Source organism: Vombatus ursinus, unplaced genomic scaffold, assembly GCF_900497805.2.
Source record: "Vombatus ursinus unplaced genomic scaffold, bare-nosed wombat genome assembly UNPS02014847.1, whole genome shotgun sequence".
Lineage (NCBI taxonomy): Eukaryota > Metazoa > Chordata > Mammalia > Diprotodontia > Vombatidae > Vombatus > Vombatus ursinus.
The window spans coordinates 5929148-5952597 of record NW_020954625.1 but is presented as its reverse complement, the minus strand read 5'-3'; the positions used below and the strand labels follow the sequence as shown (position 1 = coordinate 5952597).

The 23450-nt window shown below is 43.3% G+C and overlaps 1 protein-coding gene across 2 annotated transcripts in view; it reads left to right on the top strand.

The window, feature by feature from the left end:
• The first annotated feature begins 7883 nt into the window (after positions 1-7883).
• Positions 7884-23450, top strand: part of CCAR1 (cell division cycle and apoptosis regulator 1) — a 52151-nt gene continuing 36584 nt past the window's right edge. For both annotated transcript variants that reach the window (XM_027840635.1, XM_027840634.1), the window contains exons 1-2: positions 7884-7947; positions 9101-9219. In XM_027840635.1, the coding sequence (XP_027696436.1) occupies positions 9147-9219 (73 nt within the window). In that variant the 5' untranslated portion in view covers positions 7884-7947; positions 9101-9146. The remainder of the gene's footprint in view (positions 7948-9100; positions 9220-23450) is intronic.

Genomic DNA, 23450 nt, shown 5'->3' with positions numbered 1-23450 from the left:
GTAATAAATATAGAAAAATGTAGAAAGATCTATAACTAATGTAGAGTGAAGTAAACAGAACCAAGAAAACAACACATACAGTAACTATAGTTACTAGTATATAGTTATAGTAACAATGTAAATGGAAAGAACGATGGCACACCAAAAAAAATAAAAAGGCAGTTACAGAATTATAAAGATCAAATAGGCTTCAAAAAAAAGAAATATGAAAAGACATCTCCAACCCACCATTTGTGGAGATGGGAAGTGCACAGGTGTTATACATTGTACTCACAGGTGCAGCTAGATGGTGCAGTGGATAGAGCTCTGGCCTTGGAGTCAGGAAGACCTGAGTTCACATCTGACCTCAAACACTTAACACTTACTAGCTGTGTGACCCTGGGCAAGTCACTTAACCCCAACTGCCTCAACAAAAAAAAAATAAATTTAAAAATAAATAAATTAATATACATTGCACATATTTTTTGACTTTTTCAATGTTTCAATCAGTTGTGCTGGCTTTTTTTTTCCTCATTTCCAAAAAGTATTATTTGTCATATGGGATAGTACTCTGGGGGGAAGAGGGAGGAAGGGAGTGATCCATGGAATATAGGAAACAGAAAATATCTATAAGAACTTACTTAAGGGGAAAAAGAGAAAACCTACAATACTACCAGGTTTCTCCAAGACAGTGTCCATTTCACTTTACCAGGAGTCTCTCCTATCTTCTTTCTCACAGAGAATTATATAAGCCAAACCTGATGATCTACTCTGCACATTCTCATAGGGTTGGGGGGCATCGACCACTTCCCCCTTCCTCACATTGCTCATCTTTTTTCTCCCTTGAGAATATAAGCATTCAGGAATATAAATTTAAATATGAGCAGACTGAAGATCAAAAAGTTAAATGACTTTCTCTGAGTCATATACCACTGGTCAGTGTCAGAGTTTGGGTTTAAACTCAGGTCTACTGATGGTGATTCAAGACTTTCCAATATTCTACAAATAGCTTATGCTTGCATTCATAGAACGCTTTCCCCTCATCAGAATCTGCAAGGTGTAAGGAGCCTCAGGCTTAGAGAACGTAAACTACTTGTTAATAGTCACACAGTTAAGAGTTGGAATTCCAACTCATCTCCCGCTACTAAGTTCATTGTTTTGTTTTTTTCTAGACTGTCTTCCAAGAACAGAATGGCCAAACCTCAGAGTGTAAGGGACCCGAGAGGCAATCTAATTCAATTTGTACTTAACGTTTTTAAAAAATGAATGCTAAAAGGAAAAATGAAAAAAAAGTTGTACCTAACAAAGAATCCCCTCTCTAGTATCTCCAACAAGTGAACAAGTTGACATCCAGCTTTTGCTTGAAGCCTTCCAATGAGGGAGGCCTTACTACTTCCCAAACCAGCCTATTCCACTCATCTGTGAACCGTGGAAGGGTTCATTTGATTATGGCTCTAGAACTCTGGGGGAGGTGGGGAATAGAGAGGGAGGATGGAAAAGGAGCAAGGCAAAGTAGTTGCTGAGAAACCAGAGGGCCTAGGGCAGAAGATTAAGCACGATAGGTCTTCCTATTTTAAAACACCAATTTCTTTCAGTATTTCTGAATCCAGGATTCGTTTGTTTCCGTGGCTTTGTATTTCATTAGGGCCCTAGCTCAACAGTTACCCCATCATTTTATTTCTAGATTTGCATTTGTTCTTCATGGTATCACGGAGACAATGCAGCAATACTTGTGAAAAGCTGCTTTGTCACTTTGCGACAACCGAGAGGTCATTCAAAACAAAGGTGACAACGGTCCCTGCAAAGGAAGACCACCCTAGGGTAGTGGGAGAGGGGAGGGAACCTGGAGCAGTGGACCTGCTCCTTTCCAGCTGCAGGCCTTGAGCCTTGAGTGACCATCTGGATGTTCCAGGCTCCTTTGTCATATGCCCAAGTAGGATTTCTTGTTTGCTTTAAAGCCATAACTAGTAAATATCACCATTTTTAGTTTTTTTATTTTCAAGTGAACTTAAGTCTAAGGCTTTTCGTTTGCCAGAACCCTCCTCGTGCTTGGCCCACATTCAGAGTTTGGAACAGAGAGCTTTCTTTTATTCTTGTCTTTCCACAGGATGCGATTATGCATTTGGAACAGTTGTATTTAGGGAATGCTTGCATCATTCATTCCCAGTGAGTTCCAGCAAGTTAGCAGACTTTGAAGGAACAAAATGGGAGCCAAATGATGGTAAGATTGCTCTTAGGAAACTGGAAGAGTCCTGAGGTTGGTTTCATTGTTACGTCTCGTGTAGGATGTCCAGGATGCAGGCACTTATTGTAAGATGTGAATTAGCATGAATGAAGCATCGTGGCCATGCATACTACATGTGCTGAACCGACGAAGTCATTTTCTCATTGAAGTTTGAACCTAAATCAGCTTCTGAAGGTAGCAAGATGGCACCATAGTGCATAGAGGGCCAGGCCTGAAGTCAGCAAGATGAATCTTTATGAGTTCAAATCTAGCCTAAGACACTTAGTAACCGTGTAACTCTGGGCAAGTCACTTGACCCTGTTTGCCCTGGTTTGTCATCTGTAAAACGATTGAGAAAAGGAAATGGCTAACCATGCCAGTATCTTTGCCAAGAAAACTCCAAATGGGGTCACAAAGAGTCAGCAAAACTGAAAGGACTGAGTAACTTCAGCACCAAGAGACTGCTTGGCCTTGAGTGTGAGATAGAGTGGTAGCCCATGGGGTCAGGAAACCTGAACACAAAAGCAACCTTTGACACATACTATTGCAAGAGAAGTCCTAGACAAGTTTCTTTTCACTACCAACTCTCCCACTCATATCCTCCATTACCTCATAACATTGTCCCCACGATGCCTCAATGAATGTCAGATAAGAAGGAAGGGAGAAATGGCATCAATTTTTTGAGTGAAATATTTTTTCAGTATAATATAAGACAAGATTCTCAGCTCAGAGGGTCAGGAGAGTGGGCACCACAGGATGCTTGAAGAAGAGTAAAAATGCCTTAGAATAGTCACTACGGAGAGTGAATCAATTAGGAAGATATAAAAGACTGCCTTGCTGAAATGAGGTTCTAGTTGAGATTATGCAAGTCAAGGTTACCAGCATTTTCTAAACTGCTACTATGTGCCCGGCACTGCACTAAGGATATAAAGAAAGGCAAAAACAATCCCTGACCTCAAGGAGCTCACATTCTAATGGAAAAGACAACATGCAAACACCATATACACAGGATAAATTAGAGAGAAACTTGGAGGGAAGGCACTAGCATTTAGGGGAATTGGGAAGGTGGAATTTTAGTTGAGACTTGAAGGAAGTCAGTGAAGTCAGGAGGTGATGATGAAGAGGGAAAGAATTATAGGCATGTGAAAATGCCTAAAGTTAGGAGATCAAAGATCTTTAATGAGGAATAGTAAGGAGGCAGTATTCTTACAACACACTCCCTCCCCAGACTCTATCTTCCTGTGACAATGGCCTTGTAGCCATTCCTCACAGATCTTCAATGTCACTGGATAACAGGGTCCTTGGAGGGGAGTGAAGTGTGTGAAGGCTTGGAAAGTTAGAAAGGGGCAAAGTAATGAAGGACTTGAAAACCTAAAAAAAAATTTTTTTTTAAATTTTCCTCCAAAGGTGACAGGAACCATTAGAATTAATTGAATGGGGGCAGGATGGGTATGACTTGTTCAGCCTTGTGTTTTAAGAAAATTAACATGGCAGCTGAGTGGAGGATGGGCTGGGGTGAAGAAAGACCAACCAGGAGGCCAGTGCAATAGTCCAGGCATGAGGTAATGAGGGCTTGCATTAGGGTGGTGGCAGTGTTAGAGGAAAAAAAGGGGATTGAGGTATATAAAAATTCTTTATTTTACAAATACATATTTGTGAAGGTAGAAGAATCAACAGCACTTGGCATCAGATTGGCAATAACATTGCAGATGTAACGTAAATTTGCTGTGGAGTGATTCAGGATATTTTCATGATTTCACTGTAGTTCTATTAAGCAGGACACGGTGGGAGTAATCCAAGGTTGGGATTTGGTAAGGTAAGCCCAAGAACAGGATGAGGGGTCAAGGGACTGGTGTACAGTTAAACTGATCCATCCAGGAATTGAGACAGGGAAGAGAGGGGAATCTGGCCAGTGCAGGGGTACTAGAGTAAGATAGAACTGAGGGGTGGAGCAGCATGAGGCTGAAGCACAGGATTAAAGGGCATAAAATAAGGGGAAAGATCAAAGAAGAGATTCTGATCAGATGAAAGAATTTCAGAGTTTATAAACAAGGGATTCTAACCTAGGCTCTGCTTTAATTTTGTTTATAACTGTATTTCAATATAATTGGTTTCCTTTGTAATCCTACGTATTTTGTGTTCATTTAAAAATACATTATTCCAGGGCAGCTAGGTGCTGCAGTAGATAGAGCACTAGTCCTGGAGTCAGGAGGACCTGAGTTCAAATTTGACCTCAGACGCATAACACTTACTAACTGAGTGACTCTGTGCGTGTCACTTAATCTCAATTGCCTTGCCAATAAAATATATATATATATATATTATTCTGAGAAGGATCTATAGTCTTTAACAGACTGCCAAAAGGGTCTATGAGAGAGAGAGAAAAAGAGGGAAGAGAAAGAGAGAGACAAAGAGAGGTTGAAAAAGAAACAAGCAAAAAAACTTTTGGTTTTGTGGTAGCACAGTGGATACAATTCTGGGCTTGGTGTCAGGAAAACCTGAGTTAAAATCCTGCCTCAGACGTTTACTAGCTGTGTGACCCTGGGCAAGTCATTTAACAATTGTTTGTCTCAGCTTCCTCATCTGTAAAACGATAGAGCTGGACTCAATGGTCTCCAAGCCCCCTTTCTGATCTAAATCTATGATATATCTTCAGAACATATACAATATGTGAGGCCAATTTAGAGTACATGGAAGGTGACCCACTTCGAGGTAGGGGATTGCACTAGCTGTTGGGGGCACCAGGAGAAGGTAGCACTGGAACCCAGAGGGTTTGTGATTTCCCCAAAGTCATGGAAGCAGTAAGTAGTATGGTCAGATGACCCCCAAATTCAGTTTTTTATTGTATCAATTGGCACAAATTGAGGCATGAAGAATCCATTCCAGTCATAGAGGATAACATTGGCAAAAACTGAGGGGCCAAAAGATCACCAGGGAATAGTTTGGCTGGAGTCCATAAAAGGGAGTGCTATGAAAGAAAGCTAGAAAGGCCAAAAGAATTGCTCTGCACCCCCTTCATAATATCACAAAGAACAAAACACCAACTAGAAATGCAATGAACCTGATTGAGAAGAGTGCCGGGTGCCAAATGCGAGGAGTTCCCATGTTATCCCGTCCGTAATAAAGAGCAAGCCTGGGGGCCCTCTGAGCAAGGAAATAAACAAAGTATTTACAAAGTAATACAAAAGAGTTTCAAGAACAAGAGAATGATATCTGGGAGGTGCAAAGGGGACTCTGAGCAGAATGGGATCATCGAGGCCATAAAGTCCAAGCTCTTCATTTTACAAGTGAGGAAACAAATGAGTTCTCGAGAGGGGGAGTGTCTTACTCACAGTGATTTTCCTAAAGCACAGGTCTGATCATGTCACCCTCTCTCTCTCCTCTACTACACAATAGACTCTAGAATCAAATATAAAATTGTCTGGCATTCACATATTTTTATAACTTAGCCCCCTCCTTCATTTCCAGTCTTCTCACACCTTACTCACCTACACATACTCTTCAGTCCTGTTCCATGACCAGCTCCAGGCACGTCCCCAATGTCTCAGGCTATACCCAACTCCACCCCCCCACCCCCCCAGTGCCTGGAACATGCTCTTTCCTCATTTCTACCTCCTGCCTTCCCTGGCCTCCTTTAACTCCCAACTAAAACCCTATAAAAATAAGAAGACTTTCCCAATCCTTCTTAATTCTAGGACCATCTCTCTGTTAATTATTTCCTGTTCATCCTGTGTATAGCCTATTTGTATATATTTGTTTGCCTTTTGTCTCCCCATTAAATTCTAAGTTCCTTGAGGACAGGGACAGGTTTTGCCTCTTTTTGTATCCCCTGTGCTTAGCACAGTGCCTGGCACATAGTAGGGGCTTATTAAATTGAATTGAATAGAACTGGAAGTGAATTGGGGAAAAAAAGGAGAGATGAGAAGCCAGGAAGCAGTTTATGAGGCTGTTAGAAGAAATAGTCCGGGGGAGAGGTGATGAGAGTGAAACAACTAGAGTGAAACGCTGTTACAGGATCATTCAGTTTTCTAGGAACAATGTTATAAATGGGTGACTCAGTGATGTTGTGGTAGATTTGGTTATAATGTATTAATGGAGTTCTCGTGAAACAACTTCTGTTGGGGGCTACATTATATGGAATAAATATACATATAACCACAATAAAATATAAGGCAACATTGGAGAAATTGGGTGCATATTTTGGACGAGGGTAGATGAGGAGGCCAGGAGATGAACAGATGTCAGAAAGAGGATGTCCGGGAGGGAGCAGAGTAAACTGCACGGTCTAGGTGTGCTTGGAGTGTGGAAGACTGCCATAGGTGAGGAGGGGCCGGCAGGAGCTGAGGCATGGGGACAGGAACATGCAAAGAAGCAAGTCACAGACTTAGAGCCAAAAGGAACCTCAGAGCTCTTTCGTCCCAACCTTTTATTTTACAGATGGTAAAAATGAGGCCAGAGAGGGTATTACGTGAGCTGGTGATTGTCACAGACAGAACTCCACCCCAAGTCTTCCCTTTGTTAAAAGTAGAGAGTTTTCACGCCAGATCAATCGGGACAGAGGCAGAAAGGTAAGTTTGGGAAGGGGAACTGGCAGTTCTGGAGGGCCTGGGATGCCAGGCTAAGGAGTCTGGATTTGGTTCTGGAGGCAATGGAAATTGTTGAGCTGGGGAGTGACGTGAGGGACAGCCCTTTGAAGAAGTCCTAGATTTCATTTAGTTCAGATAGTGGTCCCCAAATCCCTTTAACATGTAACTTTAGGAGTCTAGATCAGTAGGTTGCAAGTGCCACATCTTAATCTTTTAAAACCTCTCCCGTGGCAGCTAGGTGACGCAGGGGCAGCTAGGTGGCGCAGTGGATAGAGCACCAGCCCTGAAGTCAGGAGGACCTGAGTTCAAATTCGGCCTCAGACCAAACACTTGACACTTACTAGCTGTGTGGCCTTGGGCAAGTCACTTAAAACCTGTCCCCTAAGTCCTAATGCTGGGAGCAGTAAATACCTATTGAATGAAATTAGTACTTCGTGTTTTTCTGCACTGCATTTTAGCTGTCTGAGCATGTGGAATTTCATAAATATTGAGTATTGTGTTCATTATATTCATCTAATTTTGAAGGGCTTTAAGGGATGCCCGGTACTTTCCCTCACAATAATAAGGAAGGGAGCCTATGCTTCTGCCCATTTAACAGATCAGGAAACCGAGGCTCAGAGAGGAGCAATGACTTGGCACGTTCACGTGTCTGGCGTGTAACGTGATTTTCTCAGGCGTTCCCTGGGAGGACGTACATAACGTGACTCCGATACCGATACACAGAACCCTGGGGCTGGATCAGACCATAGGTCCATCACAACCCTCAAGGCTTCAACCAGCCGACAAGCTTACGTGAGACCTTCAAAAGAAGATGGCGGCAGCGAGCGCCCCGTCACGTGACGCGCTCGGCCCTCCCCTCCGCTCCCTCCCTAGGCCACCTCCCTCTCGAGCGATCCCGTAGCGCGCACGCGCGAGCGCCGCCAGGCCCATTGTTTTGCCCCCGCCTCTGACCGAGGCTCCGGACGCGCTCTTGTGTTGGAGTGATCCGGGGTCGGCATGGAAGCGTGACAAGGGGCCTGCGGGAGCGCGCCCGCCCGAACGTAAACACGGTGCGTCCCTCGGCGGGCTGGGCGGGGCCTGGGCGAGGGGAGAGTCGGCGCATGCGCAGGCGCCTGACGGGTTTGAAATGGCTTCATCTCTGGCGGCGACCCGGCTCAGGTGAACGTCCGGTCCGGAGGGTCGGGGACCGGCGGTTTACGCGGGGCCGGGCTGGGATCTGGGCGCCTCGGGGCCGGAGGGAGGCCGCGGTTTGGCCGCCGCCGGGCGGCCGCAGGGCTCAGCAGCGGACCGGGGCGCGATGGCGGGAGGGAGGCGGCCCCTTTTGTGCCGGGCGGCGGGCGGCGTGCGGCGGGCGGCGGGCGCAGGCCCGATCTCCCTCGGGCCTCGGCGTGGGGGGCTGCGCCGGAGCCTCGGGCCCGGGGCTCGGGAGCGGGCGGGGGCGGCCCGGGACGGCCGGCCGAGGGCGCTGACCTCCGCTCCCCTCCCCCACCGGCCCTCGTGGGCAGAGCCGGCCGACCGGGGCGGCGCTTGGAGATCCCGGAGGCGCCTCCGCCCGCGCGGGGCCTGAGGGGGCCGTGGCTCGGACCCCGGCATGGGCGGGGGGTCCGCGCCCCGGGGGCGGCCGTCGGGCGTCCTCGGGGCCCAGCCCCAGCCTGGAACTTGGGGGTCGGGGTGGGGAGATGCTGCTCCGCGTCCATCCCTGTGTCCGGGCAGCCCCGCACCCCCTCGGGGCTCCCGCCGCGGGCCGGAGCGGACCCTGAGCCGTCTTGGTGGTCGGGGCGTGAAATGCCCCCTTCGAGAGCCTGAGCCCGAGCGGCTCGCTGGGGAGGCCAGCGTGGCTTTCCTGCCCGCCTCGCGCGCTGGCCGGGTGGGCTGCACCTCATGTTTGGTGGGGTGAGTGTGGAGAGGGCGTTATCTTGTTTATTCAGAACTTGGGAGTCAGGAAACCTGGATTCAAATCCCATCTTTGATACTTAGTAGTTTTGTGAGCCGGGGCAACCTCTGAGAGCCCTCGTGCCAACCCCTAAGTCCTCTAAGTCCTAGTTGGTGGAGGGAATTCTCCACGCAGGACGTTCTCTTGTGCCCTATCACAAGATTCTTGTGTTCTGCTTGATAACAAATATTGTATATTTATTTCACTTGCCGTTGAAGTCTCCTTTTCCAATTTGTGGAGCTCCACAGATCTCCCACGATGCCATGACACTCTTCCTCCCCCCCCCCCCCCCCCCCCCACTTGGGGAATGATTGTCCTTTTCTCCATCAGTAGACTGATGGAAATTTAAAACAAGGTTAATTTTTTTTTTTTTAATAGATCACTGCTGTAGAAGATAACCAGCCAGAGGTTTTTGTCTTGCACCATGGCTCAGTTTGGAGGACAGAAGAATCCACCATGGGCTACTCAGTTTACTGCCACTGCAGTTTCACAGCCAGGTCAGCCCACAAACCCTCTCTCTTTGCACATTTTAGGGGTCATGTTGTTATTTCAGTCATACAAAGAGGCTGTCTAGTAATTTGTTGGAAAACATTAGGATCTTTGTTACACCTAAGGGGAAAATTGCTTTCAAAAATATAGAAGTAGATAGGCAACTTAAGAGTCTAGCTAGACCTTTTTAGAATGTTTAAAATGCTGAGAGTTAGTTTGTTAGAAAAGGACTTTGACAATAGCTCTAAGCTAATAAGCAACTCTAATTCTCTAAAATATTTGTGAGTGCATTCATATGTCTTTGTAGATTATTTTATGATAGGTGTAGCATCTGACTTTCACTTCATCTGGCATTAAAAGATGCTAGTGTGTGCAGATAACCTTTAAAAGCAGATATTGCTCATTTAGGCTTTATATTTTTTTTCAGAGTGATAATGACTTTGAGTTCTACATAAATTTAGTGGGAAAAAGATTTTGCCTTGTGTAAGACCTTAACAATTTAGACCTTAATCTTAACTGCTGACTGACACTAACATGAAATTGTGGTCAGGAACAAGATAAATCTTTATGAAACAAATGAAAGTTCATAATCCTTTTTCCATTTATACACTTGCATTTCAATGTCATTCTCTCCTTCCCTTCATGTAGGAACAATTCTTTTGCCTTTCCTTAGCCTCATCAGTGAGATCAAGTCTTTCACTCTCTCTTTATCTCAAGTTCTGAGAAGTCATTTTGGCATTTTTCAGTTGGAGATCATGTACTAACAGCACATTCAGTACTAAAATACGTTATCGAACTGGATGGTGGGTTAAGAACTTCCCTGTAAGGCATCGGAAAAGGAGCTGTCCGATTCTTCTATCTGAGTACTTGAGCCCTTGGCAGATTTTCAGGTTGTCCTATTTGAAAACTTTCATTTCTGACTCCATTGCTAGCCTCAGATCTGTTTTTGTTAAAGTCACTTGATATAATATATCAAAAACCTAATTTTAGGTTAGTTCCAAAGAGACTGAGCATGGGGCAGGCTCTAGTCTCAGCAATTATCTTTTACTTGAGCTGTCTTAAAATTAGAATGAAATAAGCACCTGGAGTTCATTGTCATTAAGATCATCTAAGTTTTTTCTGTAGAGTGGAAAACTTTAAATTGAGTATTTCTTTTGGTTAACTTTAAAGGAGGTTTGTAACAAATGAATAGTGAATAATTATTTCATACAGATACTAGCCTTTGGCACTAGTAACACTTTATTATATCTTTAATTTTGGCCCAAGTAATTTTCATAAATACTAATTACAGGAAGAAAAATGGCTTTTCTTGGGCTTCTCTTCAGTTTCACAAGAGTTTATTAAGCATCTGCTATGTGTCCCAAACTTTTCTTTGATAGCCTAACAGTATCATGTCATACTTTACAGAAACACAGCTATGTTCAAGTAACTACTAAAACCTGGTGTATTTATATACTCTTAACAAAGAACCTTAATATAGCAGATATACCACTTAACATTGTCATATTGTTTTTTAATGACTTTAATTAATTCCACTCCCCTCAGAATGAGAAATGGAATTGTTCTGTTAAAGATGGGAGAAGGAGGAACCATGATTTATGAACTTGTCAGTCACAACCAGCCAATGTTTCCTGTAGCTCTACCAGCTGCATTTTTGGCTTCAGGGCAGTTGGGATTTCAAATGTTAATGGGATTTCTGCTAGTAGTATGTGTGCTTATGCACAGCATTGTGCATTAATCCTTTAATAATTTTCTTAAGGCTTTGAGTGTGTTATTGATCAGAAATATTCAATACCAAAAAAGTCATCAAAATATTGCTTTGTTACTAACACATGCTGTTTAAATTAAGACAATAGGTTTCTTCATTATGATTTAGCCACAGCTTTCAACCTAAAAAACACAGCAACAAGTTTTCATGTAGAGCTGTTTAACGTCATTTTATGTAAAATATTCTTTAATTTCAGGGAGCAGCATTCTTGGCAGCCTTTGAAAAAACTGACCTCATATAGCCTTCCTTTCTCTTTTTGACATCATTACCTCTTGGGGATTGATGTAGAGTCAACTTGATTTCATTTTTAGGTAGACTTTAAATGAAACACTGACAAGACTTATCTTTTACCTCTGGCCTGAGGAGAACACGAGCCATATGTCACCCACCTTCTTATATTTTCATGTCAAAGTTTCAAATACCTATTCTATAAGAGGGGTTATAATCAAGGAAACTTTGTGTTGCCGTATAGTGTTTGTAGTTTGTCAGGGAGAAAAGAACTCTATTGAAGCACCATGTCAAATGCTTCAGGCACAAACTGGGGCTGTCACTTGTATTTTGTGTTAGAGGCAGAAGACAGATTTAATGTTCAAGCCACAAAAATGCACCTTTACTGAATGTGTTTAACTTGAATGAAAATTTTTTTTCCTTTTTGTTTTAATGTGCCCTGGTAAGTAAGACCATGTGTAGTGATCAGTAAAACAGTTTGTTCATTTTGTCTGTTTTGCTAACTAAATTTCCCAACAAGATTGGCATTTTCTCTTTTCTTTTTTATTATTTAAGTTAATAAATTATTTACTAGTTGCAATATAAAAATTGTGTAATTGTATATCCTAATGAATATTTTAGAATATATGCCAAATGTTTTAGTTAATACATAGATACTTTATCAACATAATTTCTTTGTTTGGATTTTTTTTTTATTCACATACCTTTTATCTCTATCAGTCAGGCAGTCAAATAGCAGTTACTAAGCACTTCAGATGTGCCAGGAACTGTGGCAGGGATGGGGGGTGGGGGGGGAAGAGCCCCTGCACTCACAGAGCTCACAGTCTAATGGGGGGGTCAGCATACAAATATCTATGTACAGACAGTATATGTGGGGTAAAACCAAGAGGAATCTCCGAGGAAAGGCACTGAGATTAATGAGGGAAAGGGAAAGGCTTCCTTTAGAAGGTGGGACTTAAAGGAAACCAGGGAACCTTGGAGGTGCAGATGAGGAAGGAGAACATTACAGATAGACAAGAGAGCCAGTGAAAATACCCACAGTCAGTAGGTAGCAGATCCTGGGCCAGGAGGCCAGGGTCTCTGGATCACAGAGTATGTGGAGGGCAGGATAATGTAAGAAGACTGGAGAGGTGGAATGGGGGGTGCAGGGAGGGTGATAAAGGACTTTGAATGCCAAACAAATGATTTTATTTTTGATCCTGGAAGTGGTAGGGAGCTGCTGGAGCTGATTGAATTGGGAGGTGGGGGGTGGTGCACTTGAAGATCAATTTGCCAGCTGACTGGAGGTTGGATTGGAGGGAGGAAACACTTGAGGAAGGGAGATCAACCATGAGGCTGGTACTTTGATGCGGCCTACACTAGGGTGGTGGCCGTTTCAGAGGAGAGAAGGGGACATATACAAGAGATGGGGCAGAGGTCGAAACAACAAGAGTTGATACCTAATTGGGTGATGGGGAGGTGGGGGTGAGAGTGAGGAGTTGGGATGGCACCTTGGGTGCAGGCCTAGAGGAATGAGAGAACTGTGTGGTGCCCTTAACAGCGATAGTAAAGATAAGAAGAGGGAATGAGTTTGGGGGGAAAATAATTGAGTTCAGTTTTGGACATTTGCATTTGGGATGTCTATGGCATATCCAATTTGAGATGTCCAGTAGACCCTTGAAGATTTTATACTGGAATTTAGGGTTGGAGTAGATTAGAGAATCAGCATGAAGGTGATCATTAAATCCATAGGAGCTTCTGAGATCATCAAGTGAAGTAGAAGAGAGAGGAGAGAGCCCAGGACAGAAGCCAGTCCTGTGAGACACTTGTGGTTAGCAGGCTTGACCTGGATGTGTATTTGGCAGAGGAGACTGAAAAAGCAACAAGTCAAGTAGGTAGTAGGGGAACAAGGAGAGAATGGTGTCGTGAAAACCTGGAGAAGAGAGCTTCAAGGGGAAGAGCGTGTTGGCCAGTATCAAAGGCCACAGAGAGGTCAAGAAGGATGAGGATTGAGAAAATGACGTTAGATTTGCCAGTTAAGAGATCATGTGTGCCTTTGGAGAGAGTATTTTCAGAAAGGTTGGAAGCCATACAGAGTTTAGAGTTGGGGAAAGGAGGTTAATGACCCTGTTGTCACCATCTTTGGTGACATTGGTAGAATAAGGTCTGGACCTGGGATTTCATCCATGGAGAGGATTTCCTGAATGAAGAAACTCCCTGCACTAGTGCAGATCAGCACCTTCTCTACAGCATAGTCTTAGAATGTGGCTGTAAGCAGCTCTGGGAGGAGGTTAAGTGTCTTGCCTCTAGTCACACCACCAGCACATGGATGAAGGTTGGATTGGTTATGAGGCCAGGCTTCCTCTTAAGGTTTAATTGGGATTGACCGTGATTTTAAAGTTGTTTTTGTCTCTTCCTTCTCTTTTGTCTTTTACATTCATTCTGTCACCAGGTTTTGCTTTTATCTGAAACATCTCTCCCTCACTCCTTGGGAAAGTGTAGCGCTGTGAAAATAGTTTTGGACTTGGCATCAAAGAGCCGAGTGTGAATCCTGTCTCAATACTAATTTTGTCTAGCTGGGTGACCAAGGATAAGTCACATTATTTCTCAGGAACAGTTAAATGGGAATAATATAAAATGGGAATAGTAATCCCCAAGGACAGATGAGATATTAAAGTATGTGGCAAACCTTACAATGCTAGAGAAATGGCAGCTGTGATTAATTATATCTTTTCTAGATCTGCTTGGCACCCTTAGCAGCTTTGCCTTTCTCGCTTCACACTTGTTATTCTTGTGTTCCCTAGGTAGTTTCCCCTTTTTTTTCCCTTTAGCCCCTCTCTAAATGATAGTGCCACTGACTGTCCTTCAAAACTTTCATCATTTGTCCTTGTTTTAGAGCCTTTACTGGTTTTCTCGTGTTTACTTTGTAAAGTCTAGACTCTTCTGCCTGAATTTCATGACTTCCATATCCTGTCTCCATCCTATTGGTCCATTGTGACTCTCTCCAGTACACATTTACATTACATTGCATCTAAGACAGGTTGACCTTCTCATTGTACATTACTACAGTATTCTGAGTTTTCTTTGACTTCAGACATTTCCTTGGAGGAAAAAGGAGCTAGTGAAAGGAAGACTTTCTTCTTAACATTTTCTCTGCATTTCTCCCCTGGCAAGATAACTATTCTTGTGGCTTTAGTTATCACCTTTATATGAATGAATAACACACACCCACTCCCCCTACCCAGAGGAGATATCCCTGCTCCTGAAGCTCTCATCCTATTTCTCTCCTCCCTTTCACAGTCAAATTCCTTTAAAAAAAAAAAAACACCAAAACTTTTCTGCACTTACTCCCTTGACTTCCTCTTCAGGTCATTCACCAAGAGTTTTCTTCTCTCTTCTTTGTCTCATATCATTCACATATCTTTCCCCTGCTATCTCCTCCTTCAGCCCTGTCTCACATGAAGATGTGGCCATTCTTGCCAAGGCAGATGCCTCTACAAATGCCCATCATCCCATTCCATCTTCTCTAATAGATTGTCTCTCTGATTTTTGGTCTCTCCCTGTATATTGACTCCCTCCCTGTTGCCTGCAAACTCACCCAGTGTCTTCTATGGTTTTGTTTTGGTTTTTTTGGCAACGCATTTGGGATTAAGTGACTTTCCCAGGGTCACACAGCTAGTAGATAGCAAGTGTCTGAGGCTGGATTTGAACTCAGGTCCTCCTGACTCCAGAGCCGGTGCTCTATCCACTGCACCATCTAGCTGCCGCTCCTGTGCCTTTAAAAAAATTCATTGGATTCTACCATCTCTGCTGGCTTTTATCTTCTGTCTCACCTCTCTTTTGTGAAACTCCTTGAAAAAACCTTCTGCACTCAGTTCCTCCACTTGTCCGCCTTTCACTCACTTCTCACCTCTTTGCAGTCTTGTTTCAAACCTCATTACTTAACTGAAGCTGCTTTCTCCAAAGTTACCAGTGATTTCTTACCCAGTCTGTTGCCTTTTCTCAGTCCTCATCCTTGACCTCTGCAGCATTTGACACTGTTGACCAACCACTTAGATATTGCCTCTTTTCTAGCTTTTCTCGACAGTGACCTCTCCTGCCTTTTCTGCTCACTTTCCTTTCTGTCTGTTCTGGTTTATCATTTAGCACTTGCTGCCTGATTCTAGCTGTTCCCTAAGACTCTGTCCTTGGCCTTCTTCTAGTCTCTGTCTCTCCACCAGCTGATTCGTTGATCCCATCAGCTCCCGAGAGTTTAATTACTGTGACGCCACCCCAGGCTTTCTGCTGAGCTCATCACTCATCACCTAGTGGACATCTCAAACTCAGCATGTCCGAAACCTTCACCCCCAATTTGCCTCTCTTCCAAACAGCCGTATTTCTATCAGGGGCACCACCATCCAGATTCACAGCCTTAGCGTTATCCTAAACTCCTCACTAATTCACCCCTCCTCCCACCTACACTCGATTCTCAGCATCTCACTTCTGCCATCACATCTCCGCCATCCATCCCCTTCTCATAACTCTCATGGCCACCACCCTAGACCAGGCCCTTATCCCCTCTTAGCTGCACTTCCCTCCTTCCAGTCTCTCCTCACTCAGTCCCTCCACCCAGCTGCCAAGTCTAAATTATGTCATTCTCCTCCTCAGCAAACTCCAGGCCCCCCTACCTACTGCTTCTCTGGCACTCAGGGCTCTTCACCGCCTGTCTCCAACCTACCTTTCCAGCCTTAATTATCTGTTACTTCACTTTGCACCTCCTGCAGCCCTCCTTGCTGTTGCTCGCACACAGCTCCCTGTCTCCTGCCCTGTGCCCAGAATGCCCTTTAATGCTCTTGTCCCCAAACTGCTTTGTATTTCTTTTACTTATGTTCTGCAGATAGTTGTAGACATGGGTGTTGTCTCCCTCCTTGAGGGAAGGGGCTATTTTATTTTGGTCTTAATGGTTACCTGTGCCTGGCACTTAATCAATACTTGATTGGCTTTTTGAGTCATTGAATTCTGTTTGCTTCATTGTGTTTTTTAGGTTGTCAACTACTTAGTCATTGTTGTCCACCTCCTTCTCTTATCTCTTTATTCTCATTCTAGGTGTTTGGATTTCATTTTTTCATTTGTTTCATATATCCATTCTTAGAGTCTTTGGGGTCTCTCTGTTATTTTTTCCGGAGTTTTAGTTGTGGTTATTTCAGAGTTGATGCCTTCCTGTGATTTTATCTTGAGATTCTTTTTGCCTCTGAGATTTCTTTACTGGAGTGGCAGCTTTTGTTTGTTTGCTCATGTTTACTGCCTTGCTTTTCCAGTTAGACCTTTGTCCCAGGGCCAGGTTCTGCCCCTTCCTGTACTGTTAGATGGGGTGGGGAAGCTCATGTGTAGTCTCCCAGTGAAGTCCTGGAGTTGAACAATGTTGTACCCAACCTAGACTCTGCCTCTGCTATAGCTTGAGCATTGTTTCCTTGTAGTCTGTGGGTGGGAAACTGTCAGGATCCAGACCCTGCTTTCCTCCATGGACCTTGCCTGGGGCTAGCTGAATATAACATTGATACCACACTCCACCCACTGCTGGTTTGCAGCTTCCATCTAGGTCATGGGGCTTCCAGACAAGTTATGCTGGCAGTCAGGTACCAGGGATCATTAGCCCAGGATTTGGACTCTGGTTCTAACTCGTATTCTGTTGGCTTCCATCTAGTTGCTTTGAAGACTGTACTAACCCACATCTGCCAGGTTCTGCCAGCTTTCCCTTTGCAATCACCTACCTGAGTAGCCTCATAGGCTTTGGTTTGGGCCTTCACCCTTGGAACCACCCTACTGGCGTTGGGCCTGGTTTTAGGTTGATGTCCCAGCATGTCCCTAGACCTTCAGGCAAACTGTCCTCAGTCCAGTTTCCTTTCTTCTGTCTCCTCTTGTAGTACCTGGACTACTGAAGCAGCCCTTGTTTCTATTCTTTTCCATCTCCTTGTGCCCCTCTTTATGGGATAGAGGAGCTCTTTGGTTTTAAAATCGTGTTTAGTGTTCTTTGTGTGTGTGTATTCATTTTTAATAGGCCTTCCTCAGACAAGCTGGGTCTGCCCAGAACCTTGTACGTTGCCATCCTAATCAGAAGTGACAGCTGGCTGGTAATTGAATATTCCCTATGCTTTTTCTCTTCTGTGCCTATTCCTTGGGTGCCTTTTCACTGGTTTCCTATCAAAACCCTGCCCACCCTTCAGAGTTCAGCTCGAAGACCCTCTCCTGGTTTTTCTAGTCAAATGTGGTGGATAGTCTTTGTAAGACTACTCAGTGCAGCACAAAATAGGTGCTTATTAAGGGGCAAGTGAATGGACTGAATTCTCCCCCTGAGCCCCTAGGGCAATTTGGATTCTCTTGTAGCTCCTCTCATAGTCTGCCTTGAGGTACATAGAGTTTTAGCCTTCATAGACTGCTTGAAGGGAGGTCTCTTACTCATCTTTATATTCCCATCAAGGTCTAGCATAGAAACCTACTACTTTGTAGGCACTTAGCAAATGAATTCCTGACCCCCTTTATGCCTCCTTTGTTTATACACTTTTCCCTTTTCCCCCACCTAAAATGCCCCTAATCTCTGCACATACGGTTTTCCTCATCTTAGAACTCCCAAAGTCTCCAGGAAGTTTTTCCTTGCCCATCTTTGAACTCCTATTGTATATACAGGATCATAGAATTTAGAGCTGAGAGTCCTTAGGTGTCACCTGATCCATCTTCCTTATTTTGTGCTTGGAGAACCCACATTCCAGAGAGATGGTGACTTGCCCAAGGTCACCCAGCTTTTAAATAACGGCCACCTTTTGAACTGGGACTACAAATCTCTACACCACACTCTTTTATATTTAATGCTACTTAATTGTTTAGTTCTTTGTTGCTAGTGTGCATGCTGTTGCTTCCTCAACTAGATTATAAATTAAGAACCAGACATCAGTTATAATATTGGTATCAAAGGTGAATATGGCTTGATGGCAAAGTAGATAGAGTGCTGGGCTTGGAGTCAGAAAGACCTGAGTTCAGATTTGGCCTCAAATACTTACTAGCTGTGTGACCCTGGGCAAGTCACTTATCCTTTGTCTGCCTCAGTTTCCTTAACTGAAATGGAGATCATAATAGCACCTACCTCAAAGGTTTGTTTTGAAGATGAAATGAAACAGTAATTGTAAAGTGCTTACCCCAGTGCCTGGCACATAATTGGAGCTTAATAAATGCTTATTCCTTTCCCCATTCCAGTTAACCCCCTTGTCTGCTTCAATTTCCTCAGCTGCAAAATGGGGATAATTATTGTACCTACCTCACAGGATTGTAGTGAGGATGAAATGAGATAATATTTATGAAGTACTTAGCACAGAGCAGGACTTAATAAATGTTTGTTTCCTGCTTTCTGTCCATCCTAATCATACTGAGGACCTGGCCACCCAGGCTTAGTCTGCAATCTCCTTTCCAGCTTTTTTGCTTCAGTTGATGCTATTCCCTAATTTTCTCCTTCACCCACCCTTCTCCTGTTGCATATGTCATTCAAATTCTAAAGTCTATCACAAATGTTACTTCTTCCATATCACGTCCCGATCCCCTAAATTGGTGCAGAGCATATTGCATCTGTTTGTGCACTTGGGTGTTAATTTTGTACCATAATCCTTCTATGGGTCTCAGTTACTGCCCCTGCTAGATTGTAGCTCCCTGAGGGCAGAGACCACACATCTTTTCTAAACTTGTTATTAACACAATAGCATGTAGCTAAGTGGCACTTGACTGAAGATTGGTTGAGTTGAAATTGAATTCTCATGAGTTGAGAAAATCCAAAAAACACAAATTGAATCCTAAAATTGTACCAGGAGGTGGTAGAAGAGAAGCAGGGAGGCCTGGGGCACTCCTGAGACAGTGGCCTGGCAGAGGCCTCTCCAGAGATGATTTAACCTTCCAGGGTGAAGCAGGAGGATCAGTACTTCATAAGAAAAATACACTAGCATTCTAAATGACTTGGCATTTTTCAGGAAGCTCATTATAATCTCCAAGCATTTATTAAGTGCTTTCTCAGGGCCAGGTAGGCATGGGGATAAAAGAAATAAAAAAATTGCCCTTAAGAAGCGTATTGTCTTGGAGGAAAGAGCACATACAGATTATACACACACAAATATAAACATCTACATAAATAATTGTGGACAAAATAAATACAAGACAGGTTTTATGGAAGAAGACACTAGCAACCTGGAAGATGAGAAAAGGCTTGTTGGCCCTCATGCCAAGCTTGGAAGTGAACCAGGCGGAGGTGAAGTGGAGGAATGCTTGAGGAGGTAGCCAGACAGAAAGGCTTGAGGGCAGGAGATGGTGTCATTTTGGGACCCAGCAGAAGGCCAGTGTGATTGGAGGCTGAAGTGGACAAAGGATAGAAAGATGTAGCAAAGCTGCAAGGGTAGGTTGGAGCTAGGTGGGAAGGGCTTTAAAGGGCCCAGGAGTTTGGACTTGATTTTTTTCTTTTTCTTTTTTTTTTAGTGAGGTAATCGGGGCTAAGTGACTTGCCCAAGGTCACACAGCTAGTACGTGTCAGGTGTTTGATCTGAGGCCAGATTTGAACTCAGGTCCTTCTGACTTAAGGGCCAGTGCTCTTTCCACTGGCTGCCCCTAGACTTGATTTCTGAGGCACCGGGAAGGCACTGAGGTGGGAAGTGGTGAGACTTGTGCCTTTTTTGGAAAGTCAGTTCAGTCTCCTGGAAGTTGGGATGGAGGAGAGGGGGCAGACTGAAGACTCCCAAGTGGCAGAAGAGTGAAGTGGAGTCAGGAAGGCCCGTGCAAGTCCTGCTGCAGACTCTTTCTAGCTCTGTGACCCTGGACAAGTCACCTAACCCCTTTCAGCCTCAGTTTCCTCATCTGTAAAATGAGGACCTACCTCACAGTATTGTTGTGAGGGATCAAGTGAAAGAAGGTGTATGTAGAGTGCTTTGCAATCCCTGAAACACTGTATGAATGCTAGTAGCAAGAAGCCCATTTGCAGGAAGATGCTGTTGCAGTAGTTTGAGTGAGAGATGTACCTTTGCATGTAGAGTTAGTATTATAAATTGCAGATAATTGATTGTTCAAGACGATCTTGTGTCATTAGGTTGCTAACCCTACTGGGATGTAGATGATTTGGGAATGGTAGTGGAATTGTTCTTTGGAGCTTCAGTGCATACTGAACGGGAAAGAGTAACCACTTTTGAGTTCTGAGTCTCAGGCCAGGGGGTCTGGGTGAGGGAGAAGAAGCAAGTTTCTTTCCTTCATGATCCCCAAGGTTATCTCCCTTAAACTTCGTTATTCTCCTCCCACCTTCTTTCTTCCTCAACCTATAAGCCCAGAAGTTATCTAACTACTTCAGGTTAAAAAGTATTTAATTTCTCAGCCCCCACCTCTTTTCTGGTTCCTCAATGGCAGAGTGGTATTTTCTAGGTCTTCAGAAAAATGTTAACATATACAGGCATACCTTGGAGATATTGCAGGTTTGGTTCCAGTCTATTAGAGTAAAGTGAGTGACAAATTTTTTTTATTTCCCAGTGCATATAAAAATTACACCATATTGTAGCCTGTTAAGTGTACAATAGTATTATATCTAAAACACTATATATCTTAATTTAAAAATAACTTTATTGCTTAAAAATGCTAACCATCATTTGAGCCTTCAGAGTTGTAATCTTTTTGCTGGTGATAGGTCTTGCCTTGATGTTGAGGACTGCCGACTGGTGGCTGTGACGATTTCTTAAGACAACAATGAAGTTTGCCTCATTAATTGATTCTTCCTTTCTTGAAAGATTTCTATGTAGCATGTGATGCCGTTTGATAGCATTTTACCCACAGTAGAACTTCTTTCAGAATTGGAGTCAATCCTCTCAAAACCCTGCACTGCTTTGCCAAGTAATTTTCTGTAATATTCTTCAATATTGTTGTGTCTCAGAGAATAGGGAGACCCATGGGGAGGAGACAGGGAATGGCTGGTTGGCGGAGCAGTCAGAACACATATAACATTTATCAGTTAAGTGTTCAGTCTTAGATGGATGCAGTTTGTGTCACCCCAAAATAGTAACATCAGAGATCACTGATTGCAGATCACCATAACCGATATAAAAATAAAGAAAAAATGCAAAATGTGAGAATTGCCAAAATGTGACACAGAGGCATGATATGAGCACACATGCTGTTAGAAAAATGGTACAATAAAACAAGGTGTGCTTATACAAAATATGATTATACTTAAATTCCTCTGACCTCCAATAGACACAGTAGCTCCCAATCTTCTACAAAAATTTGGCAAGAGAAGAAATTACTGGCACATGAGGCTTTAGATTGGAATGAGTTTTCAAATCCTTGGCATTGCCACTTAGGAAACATTACCAAACCCTTGAAGATGTCATATTAAAGACATCCTTTTTGTTTCTCATTTAAATCAGTGTCCCTGACTGTTTCCATTTATTGGTTGTATTACTAGACTGATACTCTGGTCATGATTTCTTGATTATGAGGAAAAGAGAGTGTGTTGTGTGTTTGCTCATGACCTCAGATCCTTGGGGCAGTAGTAGACTGAAAAAAGCAGGGCTCTGTCATTTTTGAAAGAAATTCCTATGCTTTCCTGTGGCTCTTCTGTTTAGATGAATGAAAAATTTTCAACTCCAGCTCGACATCTGGTGTTGTGTAGGGGGGAAGTCTGAAAACGACATGAACGTTATCTGTGTTCTATTGTATTTTTTTATTTTGTTAAATATTTCCCAATTATATTTTGATCTGGTTAGACCTGACTCAGGAGTGGTGCAGCCTGCAGTGCTGACATGTTTGACAACCCCATTCTCGTATATCTGTCATTTTAGTGTGGAAATATTCAGTGCGGATCATAATCCATATACAGCTTCCTCTGGTTCCTTTAATATCTTAAGGATACTAAGTAGCACTTGGACTGTTTTTTATTGTGTCTCTTGCTACATGATTGTGCTTCTTCCTTTTTTGGTCCTAAAAGTCCTTTGTAATGTCTTTTATGTCATTTATCATGTGCAGATCATTATTGGTCATATGTTTCTACCTGTGTCCCCCCACCATATGACTGACCTTTGAGTCATTGAGGTCATGGAATTTGCTAAGATTGAAAATAGCAATTATTTTATTTAATTATTTTGAGACTTTAGTTATTGGCAGTAGAAGAAACCCATCCTTCATCATCTTAGTTTTTAAAAAATAAAGCACTCAGGTATACAAGCAATAGACGTGTAACATTAGGCAGAATAGATCATGCCCTTTAGTTAAAGATTGTTTCTCCTTTTGTGTTTACCTATTACATTGGTTTTGAATATTTGCTAATGAATTTGAGTGCACAACATAACTTTATTTCTAATTTTTTTTTTTTTTTGGTGAGGCAATTGGAGTTAAGTGACTTGTCCAGGGTCACTCAGCTATTAAGTGTCAAGTGTCTGAGGCCAGATTTGAACTCAGGTCCTCCTGACTCCAAGGCTAGAGCTGTATCCTCTGTGCCGCCTAGCTGCCCCTACAACATAACTTTTTATGAACAAATGTGAAACAGTAGTAATTTAAGAAAAATTCAAATGTTCTCAAGTGCAGATCACGTCAGTGACTATCATTAATAGGATTTTACTGACCCAGTTTCTAACCTGAGAATGATAAAACAGCAGGCCAGAGACAAAGTGCCAGTCATCAGGTAGCCTTTTAATTAATTAATTTCATTATGAAGAACAGATTTGCAAGGTGGGAATTCTCCTGATCAGAATTCTGCCTTGCTGAAGTGAAGACAGAGATTTTATAAGTAAATCACCATGGGAAGAGAGGGGGAAAGGTGGATTACAAATAGTTGTTTGCCATGACAGGCCCACAAGTGGAGGGTAGTACTACAATGCTGGAGTCCTGTGGAAGCAGCGTTGCTCAAGTGTTAGGGGGTTGTTACTTGGTGGGTCTCAGGACCAGAGTCCTGTGATGGGAACAGGTTCACAGTCTTTGATTGGTTCCACTTAAGGCACACAGGCACAGGAATGCTGTGGTTCTGAGCCTGGTTGAGGTTCCATTGATCATTTCAAGATGCGTTGTGAGTCTGACTCAAAAGAGAGGCAAATATGAAAAATCTATTATACGTATTTTATTGATTATTATAAAAATCATAATTCCCTTCACACTGTTAAGGGGGCTGTTTCACTGGTTTGCCTGCAAGATCCTGACACGTGGTTCTCTCTTCATATTACTGCCTTTCTCTTTGACATGAGCATAAGGCCTTTAGGAATTTTATATATTTCTAGAACAGACGAA